This window comes from Ursus arctos, unplaced genomic scaffold (assembly GCF_023065955.2).
Source record: "Ursus arctos isolate Adak ecotype North America unplaced genomic scaffold, UrsArc2.0 scaffold_23, whole genome shotgun sequence".
In the NCBI taxonomy this organism is placed as follows: Eukaryota; Metazoa; Chordata; class Mammalia; order Carnivora; family Ursidae; genus Ursus; species Ursus arctos.
The window spans coordinates 43,058,250-43,070,391 of NW_026622908.1; the positions used below are offsets into that span (position 1 = coordinate 43,058,250).

At 58.3% G+C, this 12,142-nt stretch overlaps 1 protein-coding gene across 1 annotated transcript; it reads left to right on the top strand.

The window, feature by feature from the left end:
* The first annotated feature begins 3,167 nt into the window (after nucleotides 1-3,167).
* RHOD (ras homolog family member D) lies at nucleotides 3,168-11,797 on the top strand. Its single transcript, XM_026483088.3, has 5 exons — nucleotides 3,168-3,312; nucleotides 7,699-7,786; nucleotides 8,573-8,682; nucleotides 10,479-10,613; nucleotides 11,170-11,797. The coding sequence occupies exons 1-5, from the start codon at nucleotides 3,181-3,183 to the stop codon at nucleotides 11,335-11,337; spliced, it is 633 nt and encodes a 210-aa protein (XP_026338873.1). The 5' UTR covers nucleotides 3,168-3,180; the 3' UTR covers nucleotides 11,338-11,797.
* Nucleotides 11,798-12,142: the final 345 nt, after the last annotated feature.

Below are 12,142 nucleotides of genomic sequence, written 5' to 3' on the forward strand. Positions count from 1 at the left end.
TCTCAAGAGCCTCAGTTTTCCTACCTGAAGAATAAAGGTGTTGGGCAGGAAAGCCTCTGAAGGGCCCCCACACCTCTTATTTTCGGAGATACTGTGTGTAGGAGCTCTAGACCTCAAATGCCTGGGTTAGAATCCCAGCGCGTCCACCCACCAGCTGTGGGATCTTGGGCAAATCATCTGTCCTCTTTGGGCCTCAGTTTCCTTACTTGTCAAAGGAGGATAAGAATTATACATAAAAGGATGGAAAGAAGTGACACATGCCAAGTGTCTGGCACTCAGGAGATGCTCGGTAAACATGAGCTCGGGGCTTTGGGAGGAAGAGTTCTGGCCAAAGACAAGAATTCTGGGACCTGGTGCAAGGGAGGGGAGGGCACATAGGGAAGCATGAGGAGCAAAGGGCCTGTGTACCCTGCCAAGCCGTCCCAAGGGGCATGACTAGACCGCTGAAGTTCCACCCCAGTCCCGGCGCCCACTCCCCTCTTCCTTCAACCACTCATAAGCACCCCACACACCACGCCAGGAACACCCAGCAGAGCAGGCAGCCCTCTCGGGGATGGTGCAGGGAGCGGAGCAGCCACACGGCGGCAGCAGAGACTCGGCTGGGGCAGCAGGGGACGCCTGGCCTCAGGAAGGTGGGGGGTGGGGGGAGGTCATAAATACAGCAAAGGGGCCAAGGCAGGGGGCACCGCAGCGGATGGAGGCTGGAGGGTGGTCACCTGCCTGCTGCCCCCGCCGTTGGGTCATGCACTGTATTCTCACCTAGGCGGTCGTTTGTTCCTTTTTTGTTTCTCCGGTTTATTCTTTTGAGTCAACCAATCTTCCTTCCTCTCTTCCCTGCTCCATTTTCCTTTCTTTCCCTTTGTCCAGGCAGGCAATCAATCAGACATAACATCCTGAGCCTCAATTCCCAAATCTGTAGAATGAACGAAGCAGATCACTTGCTCTGCTCACGTCACAGTCTGACGGCCGAACGAAATAAGGCATAGGAGGTGTGATGTCAGGAGAGAGCCTTGCTGTGTGGCCAGACCTGGGTTCAAACTCAAGTTCTGCCTCTTACTAGCTGTGGATCTTAGACGAGACCTTCACGTCTCTGCTCCCCAGGGTTCCTCATCTGTAAAATGGGGCTAACAATTCCCGCCTGCTAAGGGACACAGCCGGCTCGGCTCACGGTTAACTATCCATTAATGGGCGCTGTTATTCTTAGGAAATGTTCAGTGAAACTGTAAGGCATGACAGACGTCAAGGATGTCATTATAATGATTATCCCTATAGCAACCAAGGCCAAACGCCTCTGCCTGGCTCTCAGCTCCCTCCACCTCCAGTCTGGCCCCACCTGCCTCCTAGCCTTGTCACCCAAAGCCTATGACAGCAGCAGTGGGGAGAATAGAGGATGACACAGCTGACAGCTGATCCTTGGGGGACGGGGCCCCTCCCCACCACTCCTTGGGGCGGGGAGCCCTGCTCGGTGTCTACGCACCCGGCTCAGTGCCAAGTCATTGCTCAGCCCTTCGGCAGTTTCGAGGAGGAAAGAGCACCTTAAAGGGTGGGGGTGTCATGAGATGCTCCCTCCATCCACAGGAGGCTCCATTCCTCCCGCTGCTTGTGGCCCTGGCTGAGCTTGGAAGAGGAGTCAGGGTTCTGGGCTCTGCGTCTTTGCAATGGGGACAGTGACTCCTGCCCCTCCTGGTCCACAGTGAGGTTCAACGCGGGTTGAGAGTGCTTTTCCACCTGCCCAACTTTGAACTCCACGAGGGATGACAACACGACCTGCATGGGGAAGGGTGTGTGAAACCCAAAGCTTCTACTGTCTACTCCTTTGAGCTTCACTGAAAACACTCAGTCCAGGATCTAGGGAGAACCTTGTGCCCATTTTCAAAAGATTTCAATTCAGTTCAGTTCTGTATATATTCCCAGCATCCAAAATGCTCCACTCTCCATCCCCTGTTTGAACCTCAGCCTCTCCTGGCACCAGCTCCCCAACCTGAGCTCCCCTTCCATCACAGGGAAGGACCACAACACCCCCTCAAAGTACCCCCTCTCTCTTGCCTCCATGCTTTGCCTCTGCTGCTCCCTCAGTTTGGACCACCTTTCTCCCTCCCCCATTTAACTGTTTCACGTCCTCTTCAAGACTCTGGCCCCTCCCCTCAGAAGGGTTTCCTGATCCCTAACCACCCCCCCCCCCCCAGGAAAGGAGCCAGCCCCTCTTCCCTACTCCTGTCCCACTGCCTGTCCCAACCTCTGTTGAAGCTCTTACCATACCAATTCCTGCCTGCCTCCCATTCTAGACGTGAGCTTCTCAAGCTAGGGACTTCATCTTGAAGGGTTTGGGTCCCCAGGCCCTTGGGCATCAGTATTGGTTAAATAGTAAGGATCACTAACACATGCACCAACCGTGCACCAGATCCCGCTTTAAACAATTTATTGGTGGAAGGTTCCCTCACTTTCCTTAGATGATGCCTCAGCCAGAGGTGAGACAGGTGGTCACTGACCCACCTGCATGGAAACTTCCTGGTGCTGTCTGGGGCAGGGCAGGGCAGGCTGGCAGTGCTAGCAACTGACCTATAAGGGCATGCCCGGGTCACCCCCTTCCCGCCTGGCCTTACACATCTGGAGGGAGGATTGTGGTGGGCTCTGATTTCCGAGCCCTGGGGGAAATGCACATTCGTTCCTTCTTGCATCCATTCATTCACCTAAAGTCACCGGCTCTTGTTCGGGGCCGACCGGCGCTGGGCACCAGGGACCCAGTTCTTGTCCCTACAAAGCTGGTAGGCTCACCTGGCTGACCCTCACCTCCTTCCTCCCAGGACAAGTGGGCCAGGTGCCTCCTCTTTCCCCTTCCACCCTCCCCCCCAACACACTGTCATCGTCCGGCTCCTTGTCTTCTCCCCATCGGACCCGCACGCCCTCCCGAGGACGCAGGCTGAGCGCGGGACCCGGTCCTGTGCCAGAGGCGCCCGCCCTCAGTAGGGGCTCGGGGAGGGCTTCCCGAGAGGCCGAGCGAGACGGGAGCGCAGGGGCCACCCCGCCGCTCGCCACGCCCCCGGGCTCTCACCTGGCCCCGCGCCCCCGCCCCCGGCCGCCCGGCGCGCACTTCCTCCCGCCGCCCCGCCCCTTCCACATTCCTGCCCCGCCGGCCGCCCCGCGCCGCTGCCCGCCCGCCTGCTCGCCCGCCCGCCCGCGATGAAGGCGGCCCAGGCCGCGGGCGCCGAGGCGCCGCCGGGCGCGCGGTCCGTCAAGGTGGTCCTGGTCGGCGACGGCGGCTGCGGGAAGACGTCGCTGCTGATGGTCTTCGCCGAGGGGGCCTTCCCCGAGGTGAGTGCCAGCCCCCTCCGGGCCCCGCGCCCCCGGCCCTGCCACGCGCGCTCGGCGGCCCGGTCGGATTCCGCACGCGCGCCCCGGGGCGCCCACCTGGCTCGCCAAGGGGTCTCCCAGCGGAGTGTGGGCTCAAAGGCAGTTCTCGCTCTGTCATCGGGAGCGAGGGCCTCAGTGGTATCATCTGTAAAGTGGCAAGAATGGCACCTCCCTGGGAGAGGTCACAGGGACCGACTTAGGCAACCTCGGTACCGTGCAGATCCTAAGAGATCACTTGGTGACCCAGCATGGCTGGGAGGGACTGAGGACACTGGAGCCAGGGTTCGAGTCATGACTTTGCCACTTAAAGCCGTGTGCCCTTGGGCAAGTCCCCTACCCTCTCTGTGCCTGTTTTCTTGACCACATAATAGGAATAAGGATGGTGCCCACCTTCCAGGGTCACTGTGAAGAGTGGGTTGATACAGGTCAAGGGCTCCATTCTGAGTCTGCAGCAGGAAGGGCTCACTGAAATTTGGGAAACATCTCTTCACCAGCTCTTGCATGTACAGGGGACCTTTGGCGGGCTCTGTTGTGGAGGCTCAGAGCACACCAGACTCAAGTCAGATAGCTTGGTTGGCACCTCAACTCTCCTCTGACAACCTGTGTGGCCCTCAGTACTTTGCTTAGCCTCTCTGAGCCTCCATTCCCTCACACAACCTCAGAGGGCGGGAGACCCAAGAGTGGTGGTGAGGTGGAGTTAGGGTAAGGCTGAGACAGCGCATGTGCACCTGGCATGTCCCAGACGCTCTGGGCACGTTGGCCAGCAGTCCTTCACTGCCATGCTCAGACTGTCCAGGTGGCTCCCAGGCACCAGGATGGGCCCCCTCACCCTGCCGCCTCTCAGCCCAGTTTTGGGAGTCTGTGGGTTTGCTTCCAGCATCTCAGCTCCCTCCTGCCTGTCACATCATCCTCCAAACCCCCGGGCTCATGTGGGCCCTGGGGAGTCCAATGGGGGAAGCAGGAGAGGCTAGGCCTCCTAACAGTGTCAGACCGTCCTTTCCACTGTGGCAGCATTGAGCCAACTCTTGCTTTGTGGCTTATGGAGCTGACGTCACCTCCTCTGGCCAGTCACATTTTTTTTTAAGTTGGGTAGGAGAAGTTTCTGGGCCCCCAGATGCTACCCAAGGGAACCCAACAATTATGGCATGGTGGGGAGAGGGACCAGGCCAGCCAGGGTCCAGGAGACCGGCTGGGAGGGGTGTCCCGAGCTCCGAGACATCCTTGATAGCAAGGCTCATCCTGATTCCAGAGAGGTTGCAACATGGAAATGGGCATCTGGAAGTTGATGGAATGTGTGTTTTGAAGGGCAGGCTGGGGCTAGGCAGAGGAAGGGAGGACATGCTTGTCACCAGGGAGATAGACCTGTCCTTGTCTAGGCTCCTCATCTGTTTGAGGACCCCTCTACCTCCAGGCACAAGAAAGAGCTCTTCTTTTAAAAGAACTACAAGTTCCGAGCACCAGAAAGGCCTCATTTTACGGGTGGGAAAACTGAATCTAGACAGACAGCCTTGCCTGGGGGAGCACGGCCCAGCAGTGGCAATGCAGGTCAAGAGCCCAGATTTCCCCGCCCCTGACCAGGACACTCTCCACAGTCCCCAGTGCTCTGCCTGCCAGACCAGCCTTCTGCTCCGGCCCTTAGACTCCTCCTCCTGGCAGGCCTCCAAGCTCAGGGGACCAGCAGCTAGACGACCTCCAGTCCCCCAAAGAGCAGACAGTAGGCTGGGATTTGAAGGGGCCTCAGTGACCCTTGTCTGGTTGTGGCCCAGCCTCGGGTTCAGAGCAAGGGACCAGAGTAGAGAAAGCTCCTGAGATAGAGGGAAGTCCAAGCTGGCTGACATTTGGATCAGCAACCATCCCAAAGCCCAGGGGTCTCACAGAAGAGTGGGAGGGGGAGGGGGCAGGGAGGACCAGCCCTGCCTTCCAGAACCAGCTCAGTCCCTCCTGGTCAGCACAGGGGCTCTCATGGGTGTGAAACCTCTGACTCTCCTTTCTTGAACTATGTCCCCCCATCCTGTAATGATCCATCTGTCTTGTCTGTGAGCCCTGTGAGGGCAGACCCAGGCCTGAGTCACCTCTGCCCTGGTCTGGCTCAGACCTGGCCCTGCCTTTCTGGCTAAGGACAGCTCAACAGATAAGATTAGACACTTAACTGGTCAGAGTTGACCCTGCCTGATGGTTCAAAGAACACAACAGAAGGTGTAAACAAAGTCTAGAGTGGGAGGGGGGGTTGTGCCAGTTACAAGCCACAGCAGCAACCCAGCCACACAGCCTGGAATGGGGCTTTCCTGCCCACTCCTGATACCAGGGGCTAGAGAGTCGGTGACCTCAGGAGAGGCCAGTGGCCTGGGACAGAGCCTGGCCTCTTGAGCCAGAAAGACCGGGCTCCATCCTTAACCTGCTGTCCAGTGTGTTATATTGGGCAAGTCACTTCCCAGCTCTGTCATCATCAGGAAAATGGGAATAGTGCTTCCTGAGGTTGCAGGGATCAGAGACAGGACAGGTGGAGGGCCATGCACAGTAGGTCCCTAGAAAATGGGGATGACAGTGTCATCTCCACAGGCGTTTACAAAGTACTGACACGTGTCTCCCCAGGGCTTCATGGCCGGCTGCCTTCCACCTCAGATCAGGAGGGGTCCTGCCACAGGTGGGAGGTGGGTGAGTGGAAGCTCAGCAGGTGTCAGTCCCTTCCACGGTGACAGGCTGGGGCAGGGCACACCACCTGGAGGAATGGACAGCAGCTGGCGTGGACACTGCCCCTGGCGACCTGCTTTCTAAGCAGTAGGCATCTATGCTGGGCTTCACCTGCCAGCCGGTGTCTCCCCTATCACCCTGTAAAGGGACACTCTTCACCTTTAACCAGTCAGGGGACAGGCACAAGGTCACACAGCTGGTGAGGGCCAGAGCCGGTCCTAAGCCAGGAGCATCTGAGTCCAAAGCCAGTGCTCTAGCCACCATGTCACACTGTCTCCCGCCAGGCAAAGGACCTGAGGGGAGGGGCCCTGGGCAGGCTGGATGCTGGGGACATAGGCGGATCCCTTGGTATCTACTAGTAGAGCGAGTGGCAGGTGGCGAGAGTCCAGGGCGGATGGAACCCCTATCCCAGGGCCATCCTTGACTTCTCTATCGGCCCATTCTGGGACTCACCTTTTTCCCCACCCTCCCGCTGTACCTTCCCAAGTGGCCTGGAGGACCGCACTGACTACCACTGAGGGGCTGCCCCTCCCAGCAGCCCAGGGCCTGCGTCAGAGTGCCAGCGGGTGGGCAGGCAGGCAGACAGGCCTGAGTCAAGGCAGGAGCGGGCCCCACCTGGCCTAGGAAGTGGGGAGGACGGGCAGCCAGGGTCTCCCCATGCTGTATCCCCCCTCACCCCCGGACCAACCCTGAGCGAGTGAGCGAGGCTTGGGGACCCAAGCTGCAGCTGGTCCAGCATGCCACTCCAGCAGAGGGCTTGGGTTGTGGTCGAGTTTTGAAAACCTCCTCACCTTTTGCCCAGACCCCATCTGTACACATTCCCCCTTCTCATTCCTGCATTTTGTCTGTGTACAAAACCCACCCTGTTTCCATTCACCCAGCCTTTACGGCGAGGGTGTGCACTCAGGCTCTAGGCCTGGGGTGGAGGGGCTTGTGGTCCGAATGCCTTCCTCCAGACGCCAGACAGGGCTGATAAGAAAGGCAGAAATGGAGAGAACGTGGGAAGGGATCCAGAAGGGCTTCCTGGGGGAGGTGGCATGGGGTAGGGGTCTTGGTTGGATTATGAGAGGTTGAGAGGCAAAGCAGGGACCCCCCCAAAAGCTACAAGCTCCCCAAAGCAGGCAGTGAGCCTTGTTTATTACTCGCTCCCCAGTATCCAGAACTAGAGAAGGTTGCCAGTGTTTACTGTATGAGTATATGAATGAATGAATGAACAATCAAACGAACAAATGTAGGCTAATGTCATTCCAGGAGGAGGGGACAGCATGAAGGAAGGCTCAGAAATGGGACAGTCCCCCATCCAGGGGGACAAAGATAAAAATAACGGTAGTGCGTAGTTTGTGCCAGGCCCTGCACCGAGCTTCTCGCTGAATCCTTACAGCAGCACGCTGCGGTAGGCACTTTCCATATTCCCACTTTACAGTCGAGAAGGCCGCGGAGGTTCCGTGCCGTGCTGGGGCAAATAGCTAGGAGGCGGCAGCCCCAGGCCTCACCCCCACTGGCCACCTGCTTCCCAGAAAGTCCCTCCCTCAGACTGTCAGGCTCCCAAAGCCGGGGCAGTGCTGCAGGCATTCGTGGGCTCTGGCCTGGGCACCGGGGCCCACCCTGCTTCAGCAGCTGTCCTCACAGCCTCCGCCTTGCCCCCTTCTTCCTCAGAGCTACACCCCCACTGTGTTTGAGCGGCTCACCGTTAATCTGCAGATGAAGGGCAAACCCTTGAACCTCCAAATCTGGGACACAGCAGGTGGGTGTGCGGGGCTGCAGGAGGGGCACGTGGGAGGAGGGGCCCCACATGCCCAGGAGCCACGCCCTGCTCCCTTCCTTCTGAACCAGAGAGGCCCAGCCAATCTCACCGATCTCCAAGGGACAGGTGTTGGCCAGGATTAGGGTCCCCAGGAACCTGAACCTTCTTTGCTCCTGCTTCCCCCAACAGAGGGTAGCCAACTGTGTCCCGGAGACAAGGGGAGTCCAGAGCTCTTTTCTCTCATGGGATGAACTATTCCTGGCCTCCTAAGCATCCCACCCTGGCTTTAGCTTCTGTAAGATCTGCCTGATCTTGACCTCTGCCCTCCAGCTTCCTGACCTTACCCACATAGGGTTCAGTCAAATTCACACCAGAGCTGAAAGCTCACCCCAGGGTATCCCAGCAGCCCCCTGACCATGCAGAGGTTAAGGGGCCTTTGTCCAGGGTCCTCCCTGCTTCCTACTTCTCACCCCCCAAGCCCAGGGCAGAGCAGGCTTCGGACTGATGGCCCCAGTCCCTGCAGCCTGGGCCTCTGCCTTGTCCCCCATTCCTTCCAGAGCAGGGCTCTCTCAGCAAGTGGTCTTACCCAGACCAGGGCTAACACAGCCCACAGGCAAGCCAGGGGAACACTGCCCGGGGGGAGCGTTCGTGTGGAGTGGCCACCTAAGCCCCACATTTGTATCAGACCACGAGGCACAAACCAGGCCCTGTTCCGGGCTCCCCCATCTGCTGGGATGACCTCCTGGTGTTGGGGGAGATCTGAAGGGATCTCCCACCCCTCCCCAGGGCAAGTTGACTATGACCGCCTGCGGCCCCTCTTCTACCCTGACGCCAGTGTCCTGCTCCTCTGCTTCGATGTCACCAGCCCACACAGCTTTGACAACATCTTTAACCGGGTAGGTACCAGGGGGCGGGGGAGGTACAGCCCTCATAGCCAGGCCACTCTGCTCTGTCCCCACCCTTGACTCCGCAGCCTGTCAGAGCGTGGCAGGCCCTGGATGACAGTGAATCCAGCACCTTTGGTGTATATATGGGGAAACTGAGGCCCAGAACAGGGGCAGCAACTTGCCAGAGGTCCCATAGGGATTTGGTGGCAGGGTCTGGACTCAGAACTCTGTGGCTCTTTCCACCATGACCTACCTGAGAATGCTGGGTGACCCAGAGGCCCCCGCATCTCCCCAGCCTGGGCCTGCCCGAGGTTGCAAGCACCGTCCGCCTCCAGCAGCTCTCAGCCCCTTTCTGTGTGACTGCTGGCTTTCGGCAGCCCCCCAAGATGCCCCCCAGCCCCCCAAGATGCCAGGCCTTCCCAAGGCTGCTCACTGCCCACAGTGTCAGGGATGTGGTCCCTTGAGTTGTTCTGCTCCTGCCCCCCTGCTGCCATGCGAATGGCATACAAACTTCGTGCGCTAGGGTTCCTCAGAGCACAGCTGGTGACGGCGTGAGTAACGTTAACCCCAACACTGATGGTAATATTTATGGAGAACTTACCTTGTGCCAAGCACTGTTCTGGGCACTTCTGCCCACTCACCCGTCTACTCCCCCTAACCTGATGGAGCCAATAGTAGGATTATCCCCAGGCTGGGAGTGGGAGAGAGGTTTTGACCAGAGCAAGTGGAAGGCAGTCTTGCCATTTCCCAAGATGAGAAGGAGCAAGTGGGGGCTAGGGAGGTGGGAGATGGGGGCCTGTCGGACATCACAGTGGAGGGCCAGGTAGACACGGAGGTCTGAGTCCGCAGCTTCCAGGAGAGGGCCAGGCTGGGCTGGGCAGATCCATTTAGGAACTGCTAGGGGGGAAGAGCCTTGGACGCGGGAAGGTCACCTGGAGAGAAGCAGAGAGCTGGGTCCCAGGGCAAAGTGCCCACCAGGCTGTAGAGGGGGAGGGGTCCCTTCCTGGTGCCAGGCTGAGGAATCGGTACTGGATTTAGCAGGTGAAGTCACATGGGAGACCGTGATCAGGCACAGTTTTGTGGAGGGGTTGAAGTATGGGGAGTCAGCCCAGGACCCCACCCAGGCCCCATCTGGCTCCGGGAGCCAGACGGTTTGATGCCAATTTTTTCTGAACAGACAAACTGAGTAGGCATGCACTCCTGGAGATCTAAATCCCCTGTCTCCGGATTCTAGACTCCCCAGTTGTTGTCCAGGCTGCAATAACCAGGCCCCAGAGCCTCACATTCCAAAGAGCAGCTGACACAGAATAGGAGTGTTCCCTCCAACAGGCAAACAGCTGCTGCAGCCATTTTGTGAGCTGCTTTATTTTTAAAGGATGACTTATTTCTTTATATATTTTACCCAGTTGGGAGGAGGTCCTGGGAGCCCTTACCTTGCAAAGTGGCAGGATTCTAGACCAGGCGGGAGCAGGGCTCTGGGCCCCAGCCTCTGGGCTCAAATCCTGCCACTTCCAGTTGTGTGACCAGGGCCAAGTTATGTGACCTCTCCGAGCCTCAGTTACTGCATCTGTACAATGGGATTGATGACGGAACTTGCTTCGTAGGGACTTGGGGCATCGAAGGGTTCATACACGTAAAGTCTTAGAGCCTGGCTCAGAGTAATTCTCCCTAAATGTTCGCTGTGCTGATTATCATTGCTGGAGTCCGCCGGGGGAGCGAGAGGGTGTCCCTTTCTCCCCAGCTGCGGAGAGGGACAGCAATCCCGATGGCTAACACACACACACGCACTGCCACCCTCCCCGCAGTGGTACCCAGAGGTGAACCACTTCTGCAAGAAGGTGCCCATCGTTGTCGTGGGCTGCAAGACTGACCTGCGCAAGGACAAGTCGCTGGTGAAGAAGCTGCGGAAAAATAGGTTGGAGCCTGTGACCTACCACAGGGTAGGAAACCCAGCCCAGGGGTGGGAGGCTGGTCCTGGGAGGGGGACCTTCAGGGTATGCTGATCCTGCCCAGCCTCTCAGCAGCAAGAGGCATCCATCACACTCAGGGGGTCGGGATAGGGGTCATCTTGGAATGGTCTGGGCTTGGAAGTGGTACCTAGAATATTCTAGAAGGTTCTGCCTATGGAAGGGAGAGCAAATGGTGTGCCCATTCAGATAATCCTACCCACCCACTTCACAGATAGGGAAGCTGAGGCCTGGAGAGGAACCCCAGCTCTTCAGGTCACAGGCCCTGCTCTGCTACATGCCTGGGAAGTGGGTTAGTTGGTGCCTTGAGAGGCAGGGACCCATCCTGGAACTGAGGCAGGAAACCCAATAAAGCCATGAGAGTGCTTGGTCAAGCCAGGAGGGAGGAGCTGTGGGTGTCCTGGAAAACTCACCTTCCACTTTTGTCCTGGAGACTCCCTAAGATGGCCAAGGGGGCTATGGGGAGGCAGGACGTGAGGCCCCCCAGAGGCCCCCACCTCAAGGCAGCCCCATCCACTCTCTCTCTTAGGGCCAGGAGATGGCGAGGTCCGTGGGCGCAGTGGCCTACCTCGAGTGCTCAGCCCTGCTCCAAGAAAACGTCCACGCGGTCTTCCAGGAGGCGGCCAAGGTGGCCCTCAGCAGCCGCAGTCGCAACTTCTGGAGGAGAGTTACCCGGATCTGTTGCATGGTGACCTGACATCGCGAGGCCCTCCCTGCCCCAACCACCCCAGCAGCACAGGAAGGAGCTGGGCGCTGAGTTGCCCGGTTGGCTGGGCTGGACCCAGTCCCCAGGCTGTGATCACTGAACTGCACGTCAAACCGATGGACACCACCAAGGCCGGGCCCCTGACCCTGGGGCTGCCATCCCTGGACTAGAGCATAACCCCCCTGAGGCCTGAGGAAGGGCTTCCAGAGCCTACCCGCCCTGTGGAGGGCTCCTCGTGGAGTCCCCTAAAATGAGTACCAGACTCCCAGCTCCCAGCCTGGACCACACATCCAGAAGAAGCCTGTTCAGCCTGGTGCCACCTCGCCGCTGTTCCCAGGGCTGCACCTTCGGGACCTGGCGCTCCCAGGACCCTGGGCCACAACTCACACCCTCCCCCATCCCCCTTCCCCCTGCCCAGCCTGTGTAACTGTAACAACTAAAACCACATTGCTCGTCAGTTATGTCATGTGCCTTCCTTTACACACGTTCCGTAGCAGAAAAGACCCCACCACATGTAGGCAGTGGAGTGGGCCTGCCTGGATCCAAACCCGGCTTTATCACTTTGGGACCTTGGGCCAATTACTTGAACCCTCTGCACCTCGGTATCCTCATCTGTGAAATGGGACCAATCACAGATGATGTCGTGGAGCCTTTAGATGAGTAAGAGCATCATGAGACACATGCAAAGAGCTCAGCAGGTGCCTGGAACCCAGTAAGTGCTCCCAAAAGGTTCACAAGTGGTTTTTTTGTTTGTTATGATAAATATATAATATTGCAGAGATGTAATATACTCAAT

What these genes read in the sequence shown, in the direction of transcription:
- RHOD (XM_026483088.3), top strand. Translation starts at nt 3,181, where the DNA reads ATGAAGGCGGCCCAGGCCGCGGGCGCCGAGGCGCCGCCGGGCGCGCGG. An exon ending in CCAAATCTGGGACACAGCAG is followed by an intron (nt 7,787 to 8,572) that starts GTGGGTGTGCGG and finishes ACCCCTCCCCAG; the next exon opens with GGCAAGTTGACTATGACCGC. An exon ending in TTGACAACATCTTTAACCGG is followed by an intron (nt 8,683 to 10,478) that starts GTAGGTACCAGG and finishes CCCTCCCCGCAG; the next exon opens with TGGTACCCAGAGGTGAACCA.